This window comes from Cajanus cajan, chromosome 5 (genome assembly GCF_000230855.2).
Source record: "Cajanus cajan strain Asha chromosome 5, NIPB_CcT2T_4, whole genome shotgun sequence".
Taxonomy (NCBI): domain Eukaryota; kingdom Viridiplantae; phylum Streptophyta; class Magnoliopsida; order Fabales; family Fabaceae; genus Cajanus; species Cajanus cajan.
In genome coordinates, this window is record NC_138521.1 from 52427696 (window position 1) to 52451269 (window position 23574).

General features: G+C 30.7%; 2 protein-coding genes and 3 non-coding genes across 5 annotated transcripts; 4 read left to right on the forward strand and 1 right to left on the reverse strand.

The window, feature by feature from the left end:
• Positions 1-2028: 2028 nt before the first annotated feature.
• LOC109808536 (Phosphoribosyltransferase family protein) lies at positions 2029-7101 on the forward strand. The gene is made up of 8 exons (XM_020371573.3): positions 2029-2282; positions 2378-2548; positions 2882-3130; positions 3510-3653; positions 4717-4884; positions 5546-5615; positions 6369-6450; positions 6861-7101. The coding sequence occupies exons 1-8, from the start codon at positions 2172-2174 to the stop codon at positions 7039-7041; spliced, it is 1176 nt and encodes a 391-aa protein (XP_020227162.1). The 5' UTR covers positions 2029-2171; the 3' UTR covers positions 7042-7101.
• A 3615-nt stretch (positions 7102-10716) lies between these two features.
• LOC114916593 (small nucleolar RNA U61) lies at positions 10717-10807 on the forward strand. Its single transcript, XR_003805150.1, has one exon. It is a non-coding gene; the product is annotated as a small nucleolar RNA U61 (small nucleolar RNA).
• Positions 10808-10943: 136 nt separating this feature from the next.
• Positions 10944-11028, forward strand: LOC114916600 (small nucleolar RNA snoR14). The gene has a single exon (XR_003805157.1). It is a non-coding gene; the product is annotated as a small nucleolar RNA snoR14 (small nucleolar RNA).
• A 136-nt stretch (positions 11029-11164) lies between these two features.
• LOC114916591 (small nucleolar RNA Z101) lies at positions 11165-11256 on the forward strand. Its single transcript, XR_003805148.1, has one exon. It is a non-coding gene; the product is annotated as a small nucleolar RNA Z101 (small nucleolar RNA).
• A 520-nt stretch (positions 11257-11776) lies between these two features.
• Positions 11777-18074, reverse strand: LOC109809354 (type I inositol polyphosphate 5-phosphatase 2). The gene is made up of 11 exons (XM_020372635.3): positions 17756-18074; positions 17554-17659; positions 17370-17456; positions 16871-16958; positions 16685-16789; positions 14365-15172; positions 13721-13905; positions 13130-13238; positions 12768-12916; positions 12430-12684; positions 11777-12085 (listed from the first exon to the last, which is right to left on the reverse strand). The coding sequence occupies exons 1-10, from the start codon at positions 17783-17785 to the stop codon at positions 12471-12473; spliced, it is 1881 nt and encodes a 626-aa protein (XP_020228224.1). The 5' UTR covers positions 17786-18074; the 3' UTR covers positions 11777-12085; positions 12430-12470.
• Positions 18075-23574: the final 5500 nt, after the last annotated feature.

Consider the following 23574-nt stretch of genomic DNA (forward strand, 5'->3'; position numbering starts at 1 on the left):
TGTTAATGTTAAAGGTGTTTTCGTAATAATTTTTTAAATAAAAGTTAACACAACTTAATTTAAAAAATAAAATAAAATATTATATATTGAAATCTTCAAAAAAATAATAATTATAATTTATAATATAAGAGAAAAGCCATATAATATTCATGGTCTTGGACTCTTGGGGCAATTTCTAAGAAATATAATTTACTTAAAAAAAAGTTATGATCTATGACTCTTGGTGCAATGAATTTTTCCTATTTTTTGGTATTGAATTTAATATTAATTATTTTTAATATTATTTTTGGTTGGTATAAAAGCTACACATTTAGTAAACTTATATAACAGATATAATAATATATTATATTCCATGAATATAATATTTATTATTAAATAATATTGTTTGTATTAATTATGTATCACATTTAATGTAATCGTAAAGTGAATTTCATGTTTTCTTTTGACTAAGAAGTGAATTTCATGTTATGTACAGTTAATCGAAAAAAAATATGATCAAGGGAAAATATCTCATATAATACAATGAATTTGATTTTTTTAGAAATGAGTTATTAATAAAACTATTAAATATTTTATATTAATGATATAATTATTAAAAATATTTAAAAGTATATTTTATAGATAATAAGAGAAAGAAAGAATTTTTTTATGAGTCCTCGTAGAACTTTGAAATTGTCTTGGTGAAGTTTCATTATCCAATTCACCTAAACAACTAAACTTTCATTTAGAAAAATATTAACTTTGAATATGAACAAAATATTTTTTAATCATTGTTAATTAAATTATTGTTTCTAATGCATCTTAAGGGTGACATAGCTAATTAAGTACTTTTACTTTTTGCACCTAAAATTTGAAATTTCTTATATTTTATATCTTTTTATATAGACTTGTGTAAAAAATAGGATAAGTAATTTATAATCTTACTAAAAATCTATCGTAAACACAATTTTAGATATGAGTGAAAATAATTTATCACAATTATCTCAAAAAAAGAATGATACATATTTGAAGCAATAAATTAAAAAATGATGAAGGTGAAAAAATATTAGATAATTAAATTAAGGGATATTTGATATTTTTTCTACACTCGATAATCATGATTTAAGGAAATAATAGATTTATGAAAATTATACATACAAAGGTCATGATCCTTAATAATAATTAAGATTTATTTTATCAATTATAAATACTTTTAAGAAATATTTATACATGTTACTTAATAATCAAATTTTGGTATAACATTAAATAAGTAAATAAAGATAATAGGATACTTTTATCACAATTTAAAAAGAAACAGATCTTTGTTTTCATATAAGATATTTTTGTAAAAAATCTATTTAATTTTTTTTTCCAATAAATATCTTTTAAAATTAAAAAAAATTAACAATTTCAATCTCAAATTCTTCGTAAAGAAAATTTTGTTTCGTATACCAATCTTCTCCTATCGAGAAAAATAACATAAACGAAAATTTTAATTTTTAATTTGTAAAAGTTAATTTTTATTTAATTTCTAACTAAATAAAAATACATTGTTACTTTTTCTTTCATAAAAAAAAAGGAGCAGGAGCATATTGAATGGATGCTTGTTGGCGCATGAAGGAGCATATTCATTTAGCAAAATGCACCCAACCAAAAGCAGCGGCGAATAGAGGCTCAATTTCGCAATCAAGAACATGCACTTTTTAGCTTTGCTTCAATCGCTACGATTTTGATTTTGACTCACACTAACCTTCCCAAAAGACAAATTCCTCCCCCTTCTCTCTCTCTCTCTTCGCATCATTTTCATTAATGTTTTTTAAAATATTTTTTTAAATTTATTTATATATAAACTAATTTTAACTTTAAGAAAAAAATAATGTGGCCTAAATTTTTCCTTATTAAAATTAAATTGTATTTTTCCCGAATGAGCGTATTTATTTATAGTAAAAGAAAGACGTTTTCTTATTTAGTGGCATTGTTCATGGATGAGCAATATAATATAATATTATATTATATTGGTGTATAAAACGACGTCGCGCGGTGACCACCAGCCGCGAACACATGAAAAAGCCGAATCTCGTGGAAAATACAAAGACCCGCCACCACGGGTAACAGAGCTCGAAATTCTCTCTGCTCTGCTCCAAACCCCTTCTCTCTGAAACCGAACAACACAAACCCTAACGCCTCCGCACATGGCCTCCTCGCTCCTCCAATCTTCTTCCTCTTCTCTCTTCGCCGCCAATCTTCCAACCTTAGGTCTCGTTGACCATTCCCGCGCTCGAATCTCCCTGCTTCCCACTGTGGTAATCCACTCTTCATTCCTTTTTTTTTTTTTTTCCCTTTATCCTGCATTTTTTTTTAAATTGTTAATTTTCACACGCGGTTCTGTTAATGCCAGAAATGTGATATGTCGGAATCGTCGAATTTAGTGAACGGGAAACCGATCATTCCCGTTCTTAACGAACGGACTTTGCCCAAGTTCATGGAATCTGCCAGGTCGGAGAAAACCGTCAGGAACAGTAACAGGTTGAAATTGTTCTCCGGCACCGCTAATCCTGCACTCTCTCAGGTTGTTTGCCTATTCATTACTTTACTATTTAATGAATGCTCGAATTAGTTTTGATTCCCGAGGGATGAAAATCAATGTGTATTTCGGTGGGATTAATTTGACCGTTGAAATTAACGTTTCTCGACTTCAGATTGTGTTGAAGGTGTCATCTGGCACAGTGGTGTGTACTGGTGTGCGTTAATTTGTTTTTGTAAACATGATTGATACTGTAAAAGCTTATTTTTTTGAATTCAGAATCCAGTATCTCCATGCTGTTTTGGTTGCTTGTTTTAGATAAAGTTGGTATGAGGCTTGTTTTTTTGTTGTTTTTTCTAAATGTTTTGCTTTGATTAGGAAATTGCTCGGTACATGGGCCTGGAACTGGGAAAGATTTCCATCAAGCGGTTTGCTGATGGTGAAATCTATGTCCAATTACAAGAGAGTGTTAGAGGTTGCAATGTATACCTTATACAGCCTACCTGCCCTCCTGCAAATGAGAATCTCATGGAGCTTAAAATAATGATTGATGCTTGTCGGAGAGCATCGGCCAAAAATATCACTGCTGTGATTCCGTACTTTGGATATGCCAGAGCAGACAGAAAGGCAAGTATTTTGTATGTAACTGATTTTATTTTGTAATCAGTAGTTTTTTTCCAAAGGGTCCACGTATGATCCCCGATGGCAGACAAGATTCTCCCCTCGTCATTGGTTTATTAGTTTTTGCTTTTGTGTACTCTTGTTCTCTTTCTGGAAAATTTTCCCACTGATTTGTGATTTTTTATGTATCTGTTCAATTTCCCCATTCCCTTGTGTTCTGTTAAATGGAGAAATAATTTGTAGTCGTCTGTTATCTTATTGAAAAATTAATCTTGGGTTGGTTTCATGCTTTTGCTTAATGATTTTTACTTGAAGTTAACAAATAGGTTTTCATGCAAATGAAATTAGGATTTTTTTTGAAAAATATTTTTTTCTTCCTTTACAGACTCAAGGGCGTGAATCAATTGCAGCCAAACTTGTTGCAAACCTTATTACAAAAGCTGGGGCAGACCGTGTTCTAGCTTGTGATCTTCATTCAGGGCAATCCATGGGTTACTTTGATATTCCCGTTGATCATGTACACTGTCAAGTAAGTAAGCTCTTAGTGATTGTGATTGCACTTTATTTCCTAGCAGGATGTTTCCTAATACCAGGGGTGGCAGCTGCCACCCACAGATTTTGAAAATTTTATTATAATATATGTAAATATCATTTATCGCCCCTCCAACTGTTTATTACTTTTTATATTTATTATTTTATTAAAATATTTTCTTTATTTTTTCATAAGTCTTTCTCTCTGTTCATCAATTATCTTCTTTTTCTCTCCTATTTGTGTTGTCTTTATTCTTTTTTAAGAATACCCATGGTTATTGTTTATTTCTATACTATTTTTGAGTATGTTTGGATACGAATTAGAAGTATTTGTGAGAACTTCTATTAGAAAAAAAATTCTTTATTTTCAATAGAGAAATTCTAAAAAGTTCTTCTATATTTGTATCCAAATAAACTCTATATCTTTGTTTTAGCTATTCATACATTTACTCAATTTATGTTTGTCCATAATTACTTTTTTTCTTTGTCGATTTTCTCTTTTATTTTTATTCATTTTCTCATTTATTATTTGTATTAAACTTTTATTTGTTAGCATGCCCTTTCACACTTGTGTGTTTTTACATTTATGTTAGACTTGTCAGTTTTCATTTGTATTAGACTCACTTGCCATTCTTATTTTGCATTTACACATCTTATTCTTAGTGTCACATTTTTTATTAGTTCTTAATTTATTATTCCCCATCATAACATTCCTTGCACCTCACTTTTCTCTCAACTTATTATTAAAATTTGTTATACATTTTGTTGTACAAATAACATTCCTCAACTTACTATTGGAATATTTTAGTAGTAGTTTAAAGTAGATTTAAAATAACATCTTATTTGAGTATGTTTTTTTTTTACTTTTATTTTATTTTTATCTAAGCATCTAAATATGTAGTGTTTTTTATTCCAAGTATTTTTAATGTGTGACACATCCAAACATACATTATGCATGTTGTTAAAAAAATTATTGAAATGTTCTCTTTGATTTTGGCCCCCCTCAATCCAAAATCCTAGCTATGCCCTGGCCTGATACTATTGTTTATGATGTCCTCTAGCCTGTCATCCTTGATTATCTTGCCAGTAAGACAATAAGTTCAAGTGATTTGGTGGTTGTTTCTCCTGATGTTGGTGGTGTTGCAAGGGCACGTGCTTTTGCAAAGAAATTATCTGATGCACCTTTAGCTATTGTAGACAAAAGGCGCCATGGACACAATGTTGCTGAGGTAATACGACAACAAAATCTGTGCCTCATCCCTGACATGCTAAGTTTCTTTTGAATTGTCATTTATGTATGTGAATATTCCTTTAAACAGATATTATTGGGTTTTCCTTGGGGTTCATTATCAATATTTTCCTTCTTTCCAGAAATAAATTTGACAACTCTGTGACACTTTGCTAATCAGCAAAAGTAGTCATTGATAATGTCTATTTGATGAGTAGTATGTTAAATGGTTTCTTTGGCATTCTCTTTATTTTCATTTAAATTTCATCTAAAAATTATGGATCTTCATAACTAAGAAGCCTCCTTGCTTTTATATCTGCCCAGCATGAGTTTGAAGTGTGCTCAGTTCTATTTCAGATGCATAGTAGGTTAATGCATGGTATTGTAGAAGTTACAGTGATATTTGTATCTTGTAATCTTGATTAGGTTTTTTAGGTATGCTTAGTATTTGTTGTTCCTTTTAGATTGTGATAAAATTGGTATTTGTAGAATCAGTTGGGATCCATGCCCCCTGATACAGAGGCACTCGGGGTTCATTGTTTTTTACAGAATGTGCTCATGGTTTAGCTAGTTGTAGTATACTAATTATCGTCAAGTTTAAATCAAGGTTAACTACATGGACATCTCAATGTATATTTATCTGTGTTATGTTTGCCCTGCAGGTGATGAACCTGATTGGTGATGTAAAAGGAAAAGTTGCAGTAATGGTGGATGATATGATTGACACAGCTGGTATGCCATCTTCAATGCTCAATTAAAATTGGAAGAGATTGTTTCTTATGTTTTTTTGTTGCACATGGTGGTTACTTGCTGGGTCAAAGAAATTTAACTAAGCAAGCAAATTTTTATCTTGTCTTTATTAATTAAAGTTTTCTGGACTTTCTAAATTTTAGTCGACAGCCTTTCTTATCTTCTCTCTAATATTCATTTGTGGCTCTGGTGCTGATAAGCACCCAAACACCTGGGAAATCCTCCCTTAAAATCTAGTTGTCAAAGGGGGAGAACCAAGCCACTTAATTACTCTACACTGAGCATCTCATACTACTCAATGTGGGACTTGTACACTGCATAATAATGTAGTCTCTATCAAGTGGCCTGCCTTTCAATTTTGCTTAGTGCGTTTTCTTGGACTGGCCATGCCATAAGATTATACTCATCAGAATGTTTTTAGCATATTTTGGTATTCTTAATTTTTAGTATTTTCATCAGAATTTTTATAAGCACATATTCTTTGAGGGAACTGCTGAATCTAGCTTTAAAGACTAGAAATTAATTAAAGAATACACACTATCTTAAGACACTGTTATTGAGGGGTGAGGGGGGATTCAGTTCGATTCTAACCCATCCATGTGCCTGGGAGATGGTTGGTTGCTATTAAATTTTTCAACATGCATTTCCTTAAGGAGTATTTATGGTGTTTCCTCTTTCCCTTTTCATTATTGATATTTGTTGGTATATATCTGATTTATTTGTTTTGGACGTCAGGGACCATTGCTAAAGGTGCTGCACTATTACATGAAGAGGGAGCCAGGGAAGTGTATGCATGCTGCACTCATGCTGTTTTCAGGTAATGCGTTCGATTGTTCCATACATTTTTATTCTTGTTTTTTTTTTTTTTCTTTTTTGCATCTCCATAGTAAATAATAGAAGCAAGTGAATTTCAAAGTCTTGACTTGTCTCTACTGCCAATTCTGAAGCATGTTATGCTTGCATAATAATTTGTTCTTCAATTATCAATAACTTCCGTTGTTCTATGGTTTATAACTCTAATAGCTTATTATTCATTTTTATCAGTATTGTTAGGCAGTGTTTTGGGCAGTGTTTTTCTTTCTTTGCATCAATACGAGCCTATGGATATCTTCAGCAGTATGATTTACTATAGACCTTCATCATTAAATGTGTTGCTCGTAGCATTCATGTTCATCATTGTATATGAGCCAGTATTCATATTATGTATTTGTTTTTGCATAATCACAGTCCTCCAGCAATTGAGAGGTTGTCCGGTGGCTTGTTTCAAGAGGTGATTATTACAAACACAATACCTGTTGCAGAGAAGAACTATTTCCCCCAGTTAACTATTCTTACCGTAGCAAACCTGTTGGGTGAAACTATTTGGCGTATTCATGATGACAGTTCTGTCAGTAGTATTTTTCAGTGAACAATAGCAATTTTACCTTTTACAGTTAATTTAATCAATAAATGCTGTTTTTATTTTAAACTCACCCGTCTTTATTTCGTCTAATTTTTAGTTTTATTTCTCGTACTTTATTTTCTACATTCAATTATCATTTTGAATTGTTCACTTGTTGATGTTATGGTTGTCACTTGTCACTGACAATCTTAGGCGGATTTTGGATGTTTATTACTGGAACAATCCTAGGCGCAGAATCGTGAGTATCACTGTTCTATTAAAATTAAAATTCCATCTACTCGTTGTCTCAAGTGGTTTGTGGATTGACACTCGAGGTGCTATTTCCGTCTTAGACGTCGAATCAGAAGCCGATCCAGATCCAGTAAGAAGGAATTTTGCTCCTTATCAAATAAAAAAATAAAATAAAATTCCATATACTAATAAAAAATATAATTTAAATTTCATCTTGGTAACCTGGATCAACTTTTAATGCTGAACTCCTGTCCTTATGGGGCAGTTCAATTTGCCCCATGTATATAATATATATAAGGCGTTAAGTTAATTAACTTTTTATTATTATTAATTTCGTCAAGTGTTGAAAATATTATCACTGTGCTTGAAGTATTATCATGCCTTTCAAAGGTATAAGATATGTTTTAATTTTAAAATTGTGATTAAGTATATTGATTTTTTTTAATGTTTTACAAGGGCGTAGAAATGGATCAACGGTGAGTATGAATATTTTCGTAGTGGCAAGCTGTAGTGTTCATCTCTACAAGGTTTGAGTGGGGGTAGGCTTGAATTTAATTGAGACCTAAATATGGAAACATGAAATATAGAAGTAACGAAAACAATCATTTAACTTCATTATTTTTATGGACAATTGTTTGTGCATTTTTCTTACACCATATTTATGTTTAGTTCAGAATAATGAAAATAACCAGTTATTAATAGGTAATTTTAGAAGAAAAAATACTGTGCAAACAAAATATAAGAAAAAGAAAAGAGATTATACTAGTGAGCTATTAAGTAAAAAAGGTAATTAAATAACTGACGCTTGTTGGTCTAATGATTGATCTTCATGCTTTAAATTTTTGAGTTCGAGTCTTGAATTTAATAATAAAAAAGTATAATAATTTATCAAATGTGAAAATCAAGATAATTATTAAAAAAAAGTATTTTTTTTATATATTAGTATAGATATTTGTGAATGATTCTTTAAGAGTAGTTTCTTAATAAAATAAAACAAAAGATCAATTACTGATGAGTTCTTTTAGAAGAAAAAAAAAGAAAAAGAAAAAAAAAAAGAGATACTAACTTGGTGATATTTAGAGTTGTAGAAAATAAATAAGGGTTAAAATTAAAATGGTTTATGTAAAGAAATGGAAAACAATTATTGAGATAACTATTTTTTTTATTAATAGTATAGAAGATTACCTATAAATAAATATTAATTAATTTCAAAAATAAGGAAAACAACCATCTTCTAATTTCTTAATTATCTATATCATTATATGAATGAAGTATCTATTTTGTTAATTGTTTTCTGTTTGGACAATATATTCTTAATTAATGAAGAAAAATATAACAAATACTCTTTAACTAAACTCTAAGTACTTCACTCTTTAAAAAATTGCTTACATTTCTTTAAATTGTTTTATCTTTATAATTACTTCAAACAATTTTCTATTCAATTATAAAAACACTTATTATTATTTAACTTTTATTATCTTTATCTTTATTTTAATTTTAATTTTTTTAAAAAAATAAATATATAGAGAGGAAATGTCTCTTTTTTCTTAGTTACAATAATGTAAGTGTAAATAAATTGGTAAATTAGGGAATTAGAAAATCTATAATCCTTACCAATGCTCCTTCAAGCTAGTAAATGCATGTTTATCATTCTTAGTATGTAAATAAGATCTTGAAATCATTGTTTGGAGAGTTTTTTTTTTTGTGTGGATAGATATGGTAATTGAAGCATTGAATGGATGTATGTAGTCATTGTAAAAGTTCGAGGTATTAAGGTGTATTTGTCTTGTTGTTTAAAGTCTCTTAAACGGACGTTCAATAAAAAAATAAGAAAATCTTATTTTGTACTTTTATGTATTGGAAAGTGGAATTTTTTGTTGAGTTAATTACCTATACACCGCTAGTGTAAAGTTTTTTTATAATGGCAACTAATCATATTTTTTAATAGTGTTATGTTACTTGCTTATTTAATGAACTAAAAATAAAATAAAATAATTTAAAAGATATGATTGGTTACTAGTGTAAAAAACTTTACACTAACAATGTATGGATGATTAACTCTTTTTTTTTTTTTACATCGATGCAGATAAGTTTCTAAACATACACTTAGTCTATTTTGATGTGTTTGATTTTATCAAGTTGTATTAGAGTAAGTACAATATTAATAGTGAAACATTTATCACAAAAACCTAATATGATCTTTATATTTTTTAAGTAAAAAATTCATCCATAACCCGTCAAAAGTAATACAAAACTTTTTGGCGACACTTGTAACATTTTAATTGTTCTTTAATGTCTCTAATTTTTCTCTCAAAAGTATACAATATTTCGAGGTGGATCTTTTATCTATAATTGATCTTGCATAGTTTGTGTGTGTATACATCCATGCATGATTATTCTGCTTTCTTGAATAATAATTCCTAAATTTTTTTGCTAAAATATTAGTTAAATATGAAATTAAAATAATCCTTTAAATTTTTTTCGTCAAAGAAAAATTCTTAAAAATATTTATGTAATATAGACTTTTTTTAATGTGTAAGAGTTAATTCTTAATATTTTTTTAATTATATTTAGAAATAATATTTCTATCCTGAAAATAAAAAATGACAAACTTAAAATAAAATGTTATATCATGGTGGATTATTGATTTTACAAAATGCATTATAATGTGGGGAATTGTTGATTTCACAAAATGCATTATTTTCTTGAAAACGAATCCTGACTTTCTATTTCAAATTTATCACAAGAAATTAGTCAAATTCAATTAATTTTCTACCTAGTTTTGATTAGATTTCACGCGTGATTCTTTTAATAAGTCCACTCATGAAATATAAAAGAAGAACAAACAAGATGTTTGTCACAAATTTCTGTGAAAGACTTTATTACTGCATATAATAAATCAATATTAATTACTTGTATTAAAAATATTTCGATCATAGTAGTGATCTTTTTTTTTTTCTCACCAAAAATAAGATAAAAAATTATAGTGAAAGCCATTTATTAATTTTATTTACGTTATAATTCGTTTTTTTTTATACATTTTATATTATGAGCCTAATGGGCCTGTCTACCCAACTATCGAAGTACCCATAATATACATTACTTATTGGGCCTACAAAATGTGCATGTAAATCTATCCGATCCAACTGGGTCTACCTTCCCGAGCGGAACCCTAGTCGTGCGTGCCTAAAACGATAAAACCCTAATTTGTATCTATAAATTATCGCCAATTTCTTTCTTTTCAATCAGAACACCACTCAACTGCGGCGAATTCCAGCTTCACTTCTCGTCAAAGCGTGTTTTTTTCTTCTATTATTTTGGTATTGTTCGTTTTTTCTAGGCTAAGTATTTCGCGCTGTTGAATTTGGGGCTGAGTAACTCGGCGTTTTTTTTTTCTCCCCAAATTTCTTTTCCTTAAATATGGTTTTTTATGATTATCCGAAGATGCTGAGTCTGTGATGACGATTTTTTGTGCCGGAGGCGAGTCGTTTGTTCTGCTCGTCTGTGACGGCTCACATATCCTCTAAGAAGTTCTGAGCTCAACATTCAAACTTTTTATGTTATTTATTTATTTATTTTATTTTATAATTTTATGAACTGTTGTTTGATTATCGTTTTAGTTTCTTTTATTTATTTCGAGATTTGAAAATTTGTTGGATGGTAATGGAGAGGGAAAAGCGAGGTGATGATAGAAATTCATTTATCTGTCAATCCGCTGATATTAGTGTGATGTATACATGAATCCCGACAGGTTCTGATCGCTATCTTCATTGCCTCATCCAAGATTTTTATTATTATATTTAGGGATTTTGTTAAAGTTTTAAGGTTTTTTTTATTGCTTCTCTTTGATTTTTGAATGTTTAACTTTGGTTTTTGGTAAGTTGAAATCAAAATTGAGAATGGGCGTGTGATGAATCTCATATCGTAAATGGGTAATTTGCGTCTGAATTATCATTGATGCTATATCACCTTGGAGAACTGATGCCCACAACCTTCACTGCATATGGATAATTTTTATATGATGTTTTAATATTTTGTTTTGCTCATAAATTGGTTTTTGTAGACGATTCAAATTCTTTTGGAAGGAATCTGGATAATTATAAAGATAGCATTTTTATATTATATTTTTTTATTGAATTAATTATATTATACAACTGGCATCATGAAAGGAAGTTACATGCATTTACTCAACCTTATACTCTCAATATCATCGGACAAAACAAGAAAACCTTATACAGTAACAACATACTTAAAAAGACAGATTTGAATTAGGTGAAAATGAAGTGTAGAACAAAGATTTACAAGATAAATGCAAATTTTTATCTCCGAATAAATTTTTGATTGAGGTGAAAATTATGAATTAGTCAATTTAAATGGACAAAGAATTAAAGACCAATTAAGAATGAAGAATAACATTATCAGCTTTAAGTCATAATATGTGTAAAGTGTCAAACTAAGTTAAGACGCCACTTAGTTAACTAAGTTAAGACACTTAGTTATTAAAGATATGTAGTATTAGGATATATAGTATTAAGGTTGAACTGGAAACCTAGTGAGATCAAAATTGGACAATCGTTGTCTACCAGCTACAAAGTGCAGGATTCAAGAAAAATAAAAACTTTACTGTCATACACAGTATCTAACGTATGTCTATGTACATTTGTTTTTTTTGTTTTTTTTTTTAATATCTATCACTACTAAGATTTAAACTCCAAAAAATTGACTTAAAAAGGAGGCCGCATGCCAAACTTGAGGTGAGAGTTTATCTTGACATCTTGACTCTTTCAAAGCCAAAGTTCAAACCTCGTATTCTTTCACCCTGTGAGAGAACAAACATTATTACATTAGAGTGATAAAAATAGAGCAAATTTAACTGTATTTTTTTTCCTTTTAATCAAACTAATTAAGTGGGAATTAGTCCATTTTTCAAAGTTGAACCCTCTAATGTAGATCTAGAATTTACTGTGCCTCATGCGTTGTCATGTAATCGGGAGGCCATCTCGTATTTTATTGCTTAAGAAATCATTAAGCACTATCTTTGACTTGAATTAAAAAGATGTTAACTGATGTGAATTACAGTCAACCATATCATATATTTGATTTGAACCTAGATGAATTAATCGATATTATATTAGATATGAACATTGATGTGTATATATTTACCTGTATTTGTATGTATGTAGAACCCGATATATGGTGAATATCTAATATGTGAAATCACCATCTTCTGTAAGGAAAACCTCAGGGTGTACTGCTGCACTTGTGAAATTTAGAGCTCGTTGTAGTTTGCGGTGGTCAAATACTTCAACATCAACCGAGAATATTGAACTAACTGGTCGATGATCTGAGAGCTTATTTTCTGAACGCCTGTATTCGAGTTGCCTTATTCCTTTTCCTAGCCACAATATACGATCACACCTGTATAATCTCACACAGGATCACTTATTGCATCCATCTTAATCAACTGAATGATAACAAAGCATTCACAAGTTTACACTTACCAGGCTGGTGATCTCTTCTTTTCCCCTTCTTTTGGGTTCTCACCAATATATTTATCAGAATTAATCTCATATTTGTAAGTGGGTGGGAAGGTTATCAAACCCTCCTTCCATCCATCAAACACATGCCCACTACATAATTCATTACTTAGCTGCAAATCAGGTGAAACAATCAGAATTACTTGTAGATAAAAAGTCATGTTGATCAACAAATTAATCCAAGTTTGGTGCCAACACTTCAAATCTATTTTTCATCTCTAGGTCTAGATTTTGTAGCATGCAAATTTTGTAGCAGCAATTATTTGATAAAAATTATAAAATCACTTTTGATACCAATAGGCTAGTCCAGGCTTCACTATTCTCACCTGATCATAATTCATCAGTTCATCCCATTTCTTTAGAGCTACCAGCTTTCGAACCTCCCCATCCATCATATTGATACGATAATTCAAATCCCCAAACCAGAAAATTTGACTGTTGGCAGGGAGCAACCCATCAATGAATCCATAATGTTTATAACAGCAACAGTAAACATATTATATGTCACCATTTTCAGTTTTTACTTTGTCCTTTTTTCTATGAACTACTTTTGTTCCTTCAACCAGTAAATTACTTTCTCCTCATCTGTGTTTTAGCGTACATTTGTTCTGTTTACTTAGAAATCAAATTAGACTTTTTACCTTCATGTAATTTCCTCAGTCGAGTTTAGTTATTTCTCCATTCAACTAGTTATCTTTGTTGATATAGATTCTTTAAATTCATTGACATATTCATGGATGGTATGATGGTACAACTATAAAGCATAACTATTTATTTTTCAATTTTGAAACTAATAATAGGATGGGCACTGGGCAGAGTAATACATCTTTAGATTAACATTCAATAGCAGCCCTTTTATTTTGTGAAACTCAAAAGGTGATTATAAAGGACAACTTTCAACGTATGGTAAAACTTACTCATGAGATGGGATTGTTTGTGGTTGATCTGCATCAAAAACAGATGAGAAACAAGTGCGGCGAAGAATTTCATGAACATCTGAGTTTCGTCTTATTTCTGCCCCATCCTTCTGACCAGAAGTCAGATGGGAACAAACAAAGCACAAACGTGACTGAAAGAGAGACATACTAACTGAAACAGACCCCTGCATCAGACATAAATCATAATCACTATCACATTCACTTAGAGTCAACAAGCTCAAAGTTCAAATTGTAAATGCACACAAAATGTGAGTTTTCCTTTGCTCTACATATAACAATGCACATAGCCTGCTATGGATCACATTGCAACACAACATAACATGTAGGGCACTACTTTGTCTCTTAAAAAAACTTCATCACGAGTGAACAAATGAGACACTTCTCTGCAAGCATCCTTCCACAACATGCTGAGGTGCAACGTGACCAGTCTACAGACTTTTTGCACTGATCATAGAATGCATAAAGTGCATCACATACTAAATTGCTGAGAAGTTCTATGATGCCTTGCTAATACTTGATATTGAAATTCCTATTATCTTGGAAGTTGGTTCCATTAACTATACACCTATGTTATAAATTATAATGATGTCAAATTCAGTGTGAAAAAGTGCATTACACCATACCTTGTTTCCCATGTAGCCCATAAGACCAACTCCAACTGGAGAAACTTTCAAGTTATTAATGTGCCTTCTCAACCTCCTTTGCACCCAAATGGACACATATATTCCTACCATCTGTTTGCTCACAATCCGGACATACTTACGGTGTGATTTCACGTTACCTACTCCATTATTTTCTTTGTCATTTGGTAATTCATAGAAAGCATCATCTTCCTCATCCGATAACATGTCAGATAAGTCATCAAGGGTATCCATTACTTCTTCAGGCATCACTTGCTGCTCTTTCAATAACAAGCCCAAATTTCCAGAACTATGGTGTGACCGTTTCATCACACCTCCATATTTTGAAGAATTATCTGTCCAATTAAAGCCAATTCTGGCCGAGCTGCTTAGTACTCTACGCAACTTTGGACTGGAATCAGTATGTGTGATTGCATCTAATGGACGTTCAGGCCAGTCAAGTATTGTCTGAAGATCAATGTCATGTATTTTCCTCAACTGTAAGTTCTTTCCTATGCTACCAATTTTGTCTTTCAACTCCTCTTGTTCAAGGTCATCATTATCAAAAGTTCTTAAATACTCCTCATTCATTGTGTCTAGTGGATTAACATCTGAAGTGTCTGCTAGAACATTTGCAGAAGCAGAAGTTCTTAGAACAGGAGAAGTAGGGGCACTGTAGCTTTTGTGCTTGCTTTCAAGTTCAGAAGATTTGTTAAGAGTTCTTCTAATGATTGCTTCCCATTTTCGGATAGGTGTATTATCCTCTGCCCCAAGAACATTTCCAGCATTCAAGGGGACTACCTCTTGGAAACTGTTGTTGAAAGCAATCCATTAATCACACAGAAGCGATCAGAAGACCAATTTTACAAACACTCTGAAAAAGCAGAAATGGATACTCTCATGTTGGATTTTAATATATGATTATGGTCACAGAATGTTTGTGTTTATCTCTCTCCTGATAAACATTGAATAAATGGGTCCTATTTAAGATTTATTAAGAGAGACATAGACACAAAGTTTCAATGACTTATTATGTGGATGGGAGGATCCATCCCCACATATCAAAGAAACTTAGGGTCTGATCCAATAAACTTGTTTCATAAGTTAAAATTAGTTTATATATAAACTTTTTCTTACTAGCTTATTCAAAAACTTAATTTTGATTTTTGCATAAATTAGTTTTAGCCTATGAATTTTCATTTCAATTTTTTATTTGTTCTAGAAATATTTATAGAGAAGTTTATCCAAACATGTTTTTAAAAAACTTAAGTAGAAGGATATGTGTGGCAAATCTGGACCATTCAATTCAGTTCATATCGGAAATGCTGATGTAGCTTTTCCTTAAATTGGAAGCCAGGTCAAATAGAATGAGTTCTAAGCATCAATCTTTTTCTTACATGGATAGATACATTGCATCATGTACATTACAGAGAAAACAACAAAAGAACTACTCGGGAAAATGAAAGTTAAACAAGATAAGATGTTGATCTCTGATTAGCGCATGTGAGAAAATTACCATTGAATATAGCCTTATTAAAAATATACTGATGATAAGTTACATGAATTAAACTCATCATTAGATTTCTGATATGGAAATCACATCTGACAACCCTTTCATAAGGAATGGCAAAGAAAAACTTCATGGGTTTGAAAGGCTGGATCCATTCTAGCGAACCATAAGCAAGAAAATTCAACATCCTATTGTATATTAAAATTTCACTTAAAGCATGATGTAAATAAAATCCTAGGTGATTTTTTTAGGGACTTGGAATGAGTTTAAATATAGCTAAAAGGTGTTGCTTTACCAAGAACATGATATCTTTCTTTTATTCCTAAAAGCAGCCATTGTTTCGTAGATAAATAGGCATTTCCATCTAAAAACATGAACTTATGATCAATCATATCACTTACCTAATTACATAGGAAAGAAAGGTATTGCCATAAGTCGCATATAGCATCAATTAATCTTTTTGATGGACTTATTCAATTAAAAAACTTATCAGACTCGCACTCTATTTAAATAAGGCAAGCAAAATACTTAAATAGGGAAAAAAGACAATCATATGAAATTAATGCACTTAACACAAGTGAAACACCACGAACTTTATCACAAACAAGATGTGCAAGAATAAAGCTATATAGCATATCAGGTGATAATGATATCATTGATATGTAAGCCAATATAGTATATTAAGTTCTACCAAAAATATCGTGAATGATCCAAAAAATTGTTCCTTATGTTGAAGAAGCAAACATAGGACACGGGTGCACCCTGAACACGTTTGAAATAGTAAAGCATTAGGCAACTGAATAAACTACTTACCCAATAATGTAAATATCTGCTGGCTCATTGGTACAAAGCCAATCCTCAATATCAAGATCCTTACATGGAAGTCTTCCAGCAACATTCCACGTGCCAATTGTTACCCTGCAAATTAACCGTTTTATGATGCATTTTCATTAATCAAATTAATAATACAATACATAACGTAGATTAATACCACCAGACCTCACTTCCTTTGTATTTATGTATTGAACACGCAGAGTTTCTGATTTCCCTCTTCTATGTCTCATCTTATAGCCCTTACAAAATGTATCTGAATTACAAAATAAAATCAAATATGATGTTGATTTTAACACTCTGAAAACTCAGTCAGGTGTAAAATACAATCAACCATTTGAAGTTCACAAAATAGTCAAGCTAGTTGGCTTAAAAATTTAATTTCCATATACTTTGTACTTAGTAACATTTGGAATTTGCTTCAGAATTCCTTTGTTTTTCCAAGGAACATTTCAGCTCCATACTTGCACCATAAATATCAACATGTAATTGCAATGTCTAACATGGTAAGATACCGTGTTTAGATTCTAGATTTCGTAGCAATCTACTCCAATAACTAATTATGTAACCAGAACAAGCAATGGTAGAAGGTGTATAAAAGCAAAGAGCACATATTCTCCTTTTAAAGAACCAAAGTATATAGTAATACAAAGGAATAAAGTATTGCCTGATGTTTGACTTGGGAATATGGATTGTGTTCTAAGTGGATGATTATCTTCACGCACACCCAATCTTGATTCTTTAAGAGAGCAGGCTGAATGAAAATTGAAACAACAAAGAAGGGGAAAAAATGAAAAGAGAAAAAGATCAAGCTAAACAGGAAAAAGAATATAGTATAGCCTAAAGCATACCATCATCTTCACTTTCAGTTTCGGTGTCCACCTCATCTTCACTAAAATCATACACCTTTGGCTTTATGTTTAACCATTTCTTCATCACAAGGGAGGGCCAAAAGGCCTGCAATGAGACAAATTTAGAAGTTTCTAAGAAACATTTATCCTTCAACACCAGTCAGAGGTAAGTTTACGAGGCATGTTGATTATTGAGGCTTACCTCTGAGCGTTTTCCTCTCCTTGTTTTCATTCTTTCAAGTCAAAATACTACAACTGAACCCAAAAAACACTTGTTTTGTGTACTGTGCAAGATTTTCAGAGGCTCTAGCTCTTAAATATGGAAACAGTCTCTGACATGTTTTAGGCACTATTTGGCAGCCAATATTTAAATAAGAGGTCTTCTCAGATTGTAACAATTAACAAAACAAAGTTGGAGTTATTTGAGTGCACAATAGAAGGGAGATTCCTATAGAGCCAAAAGGAAAAAGGACAGAAAATGTGACTATATAGCAAGATATCCACAACCACAAGTTGCCTGAGGTAAAAAATAATAATACTGGTCCTCACAGCACTTCGCAGTTGTTTGACGATAAAACACAAGGAAACAAAGTCCTAAAAGAAAAACAATCTTGTTAATTGAAATTTCGGAAGAAACTTGAAGTAAAATCCAATAAAACCAAATGTCACTTTCAAGAGGAGTATCATACATAAAAGAGTTACAGCATATTTTTCCTCCTATTCCATCAGTTATTATCGCTTATCACACAATTCTCTTTTCTTTAATATAGAAATAATTTAATGAAATATAATTTCTCTATGAAAGATAAATCATTGAGCCAGCACCAACACACAAAACTGTTGGACTAATATAGTATTCATTGCGAGTAAACAAATATGTTTTTTTAATATTATGTTTCATATTCAATTAGGCAACTAGCTAATAGCAAAATCTAGCCCAAAACATTAAAAACTCCAAATGGTTATTTTTATTATTATTAGAACAATAATGCAGATACCTAAATCTGTTACTACTACGTGCAGATTTACCACTGCTACAGATTTAGAAATTAATACATCAGCAAACACCAAAACTGATGACGACAGGGAACCAAAAGCAAAGATACACACAAATCAAGGGTACAATCAGAGCCAAGATTTGTTAATGATCCTACAAATGGGAAGGTTCTTTTAACATCTAATAAACAAAACCATAGTTACTACTTGAGATTTAATTTAATTAATTGGCAACTAGCCAGAGTGTGAACTGATTAGGATTCATTATGTCAACAACAGCTGTAGACTCATTGGTTAAGCCAGTCGACCATATTGTCTTCTCTTTCATTATCTTTGTCATTATATTTTCTTCTTCCATGCAAAAACAAGTTTAGAAATTGACAACCTTTGTATTAAAATAATATTGACCCCCAAAAGTGAAAGATGAATGTGAGAGTGAGATCATGGATGTAGGGCCAGCGCACTATATGTGAAGCTAAACAGTTGAGTTTTCAACTGTGCAAGCATGCATCTAATCATATTTTATGTCATATTGACAACCAATTTGGTGGGGAATAACTGATTCAATAATATTAACCGAACAGATGAAATAATGTTCAAAAATTGGGTAAAAGTGGAATTGAAGCAAGTTTCTTCCTGGGAAATCTTATCATGGCCATGTGGAAATGTGAAGCAACTATCCTATGGGTGGGGGACATCAAAAGGGAAACTATGTGATTCATGGAGGATTCAACAAATTAATCAAATCATATAACGTGTGAATATGATTTGATTGAATCCAATCATTCAAGGAATTTTTATTTCAGTGTAGGAGACTTTGGCTATGTTTTTCAAAAGTAATCGACAAGTTAGTTTAAAATTGAATTTTTTTAATTAAAATTGTTAAGCTAATTTATTTAATTAAAAATGTTTTTTTTTTGGTAAGGTATGAAAACTAAAACAAACAGACAAACTCAAGACATAGAGTCTCTCCCTAACGGTAGCAAGATAAAGTCTGGAGGACTCCTCCAAAATACATTGGAATCTAGGTTCCGTACACCCCAATTAGCAAGCGTATGGGCTACTGAATTTATCTCTCGAGGGATATGACTGACGTACACTACCCAGTCCCGAGCTAGCATGCGCTTAACACGACGAATGACATCATAGTGTTTATGCAGGTAATCCCTAGCCGTTGACCGATCCTGAAACAGCGTAACAGCTCCCAGGCAATCACATTCGCAACTCACCTTCCGAAACCCACCTTCCCAACAAAACGATAAGTCATCCTCCAAGGCCAACAGCTCGGCACGTAACGCATCCCCATGTAAAGCCCCGCGCGAAAAACTCCCCCGCCACATACCTGCCCAATCACGAATTGCGCCACCCATCCCGATAGCGGTCGTCCCACTCAACCAACTCCCATCCGTGAGTAATTAAAAATGTTTGATAAAATAAGTTGTTATACTAGCTGATAAATATAAAATAGTATAAGAATGTTTTTACGGATATATATTTTGTAAACAATTTTTTAGATAATCATAACTTTAATTTTTAAACTCTTATTATTATTTTTTTGGTTAAAAATCTAATTTGGTCCCTTATAATATTTTTTTGTTTCAATTTAATTTGAATCCCCTTATTGAATTTATTATTAAAATAATAATAATAATAAAAAAGTAAAAATCATTGAACAACTTGTAGTAGTGCTATGTTGGACCATTAATTTAAACCGTTATATGGATATAGCAGTTACGATAATATCTTACATCTCGTGTGTTTGATTTTTTTCTTTCCTCATCCTCTCTCACCCTCCTTGTCACCATAATTGGCTTCTTCTTGTTCTTCAATACTCTCGTCACCATAACATCTCGATACACAATGGTTTCCTGAGGGAGGTGAGTGACGCTGCATGATATCATTGTGAATATTAATTACATAGATCTAACGACTTAAATGAATGGTCTTCTGTAGATTTTCTATGAAGCTGATCCATAATAGTCCACATCTAACTTATAAAACATATTATCATGTTATTAAGTCTAATTAATAAAATATTTAATACTATAAATTTATTTGTCAACATTATAAAATACTCTACTTAAAATATTACAAACTTAAAAACTAATTAACTTTGTTAAATTAAAACTTAAATATGTCACACTCAATTGAGATACACAATGAGAAAAGAAAAAATGAATTTTATTTGATAATAGTGACATGTTAAAGAAGAACTCTCATATAGTTTATCTTTTACTAAAAGTTTGATTTCACAACTCAAACCAAACCTAATAATAAAAAAATTGGACATTTACTTAATTTGATGGATCGATTTGTAGAAATTAAAATTCAAGATTCAAACCAATTAAGTAACTGAATTTGTAAATTTCAAATTTGAACTAATTCAATAGTTTGAATTAATATGAATTTTAGCTTTCAATTTGATTTTGGAATCATTAAATTTTATTGGTTTGATTCAGAACTATCTCCACCCTTTATTCCAAAGGACATTTGTTTGTATTCCTAAGAATATAATACATAGAAATATTATTCTTATGAACGGATTTAGTTGGCATTTATTAATTTCACTAAAAAAATATTCTTATTTAATTAAAAATTGAAAAAAAAATGGATGAAGAAATATGAAATAATGAAATAGAGAGAGGTAGTTAATAGAAAAAAATAAATAAACTTCAATTTCTAAGGAAATGTAAGATACTCACCATTACCGTGAGGATGAAAAACATGCAAAAATATAGGTGTTTTATATTCTTGAGAATAAAAGATATACATGTGAATATCTTTTCATTACCTCGCTGTTTTCGATGATGGAAGAAGATTACGTGAGAATATAAAATTTCAATTTAAGTTATTAATTATATTTTAGTACTAAAATAATTTAAAGTTAATTAGCATAAAAAATCTAATGAATGGTAACTATATTACAAAAAGTTGATTGCCACCTGTGTGAACACTTGGCCCTCTCTTTGGATGATGAATTGACATTGATGTTCTCAAGTCATATGGTATACTCACAGTGAGTTGTATATGCTATCAATATGTCCATAACATATCTTGTTCTTACAAAAAGTTGAGACTTTGACAAGCCTTGTGGATTGTGTCTTATGTTGAGATACAAACAAGTCCCATAAAATAAAACAAGAAATAACAACTTATATATATAGCACAAACATACTTTATTGATTAAGAAATCTTTTGAATAATGATCAAAAGCAAAATCGTGAGGACTAAGGTCTAAAGCGGACAATATCTCATCATTGTGGATGATATTTGTATAATAATCTTATAAAACAATCTTCATAAAATATCCTTTCAAACAAATACCATAAAAATAATCCCAACATCTCACAATGCAAAACTTGTCATTCAAGTGAGTAAAAAATCAAGTAATGTTTAAAATATATGAAAATAAAAATGAATATCTATTTAATAAAACAATGAACTCACTACGATCAGTTTAATTATGAAATTGAAGTAGTATATGTATAAACCCTTAAAATTAAATCCTACACTATCAGTATAATTCTGACATGACAGATAAGAAAAATAATAATCAACTTAATTTGAAAAGAAGTGTCCATCATATTAATCACTTCTCATCTTTTAAATTCACCGAACGAATTAATTGGCTTCATATAAAATTGACAAAGAGTAAAGACATATACGTCATGCATGTTGAGTAATACGTTGGCTGCATACGTGCTTGTTGCTTCCTGCACATTATTGACCTTAATTAGTAACTTATATTTTTATGAGCATTTGAGAGAATTCTGATTTAAATATTTAATTGACATTTTTCATTCTTTTTTCTGTCCTTCTCTTCTTTTATATCACATTTTTCTTTATATCAATCATTTTTCCAGCTAAAGATTAGTCAAATAAAGAGTTAACTTCCAAATTTTTGCAAGATGAACACAAAGTGGTTGTCATCGTCTTAAAATCACTAATGTTGAGTGAATTATGGTACACAATGGGGTTTCGAATATGTGAATTGTGATGCCTTTAATTTTGGTAATGATAACTTACCTTGACACTTGACATGGTAGCTTCTGTCTAGTATCTATCACTGAAATTCAGTAACCTCAATAAGAATTTGGTTAGGAACATCCATTGACATTGTCATTGTGTTTTCATGGCATACTTTTCTTTTCACTGTTTTGTCTTTTTGTGACTGCTTTGAAGCTGTTCTATAGCTGGCCACAGCTGTGTAACGCACCTCCATTCCAAACACTCAAGCATTCATTTCATACAAAAGGTTTACATTTTAACAAATTATTTAATTATATCAATTTTTATGCTAAATAATATTGTTTGATTGAAATAGTACTCTTATTGGTGGAAACGTTGGTAGAGTGCCACGTAGGTTAAGATCGGAGAATGAGTTTACTTAGTAAGTATTTATTTCACATTTTACAAGTTTATTTCTTGAGCTTTTATTTTTTTATATTATATATTTTGTTATAAGAAAATTAAAAAAAATAATGTCTTCATAATTATTTGAGTTTTATTCTTTTGGCTTAATTACACTTTTGGTCTTTCTAATTTAGTGTATGAACAATTTTAGTCCTCATAATTTGAATTGCTTAATCTTAGTCCATAAATTTAAATAATAAACAATTTTAGTCCCACAAACAATTTACCATCCAAAATTTAACCGATGTTAATGATATAGATTTTATGCTAAATAAATATTAATTATATATTATTTAATTTCTTACGTGTCAAATTATTTAATATTCAAATTTTAAAAATTTTAAATTTATTTATTTTATATTTCTCTTTCTTATACGTGTTAATGTTGCAACTGGAACGGCCCGTTCTCCAAGTAGAACGGGTCATTCTATTTGCACGTGTAGTCTGTTAATTTTGAAACTGGAACGTCCAAGCAGAACGGCCCATTTTGATCCATCGTTATGTGTGTATTTTTACATCTGGAATGGCTAGTTCTAAAAGGAGAACGGGCCGTTCTAAAAGGAGAACGGGCCGTTCTGGATCCAGTTTTACACCATGCTCAGATCCAAAACA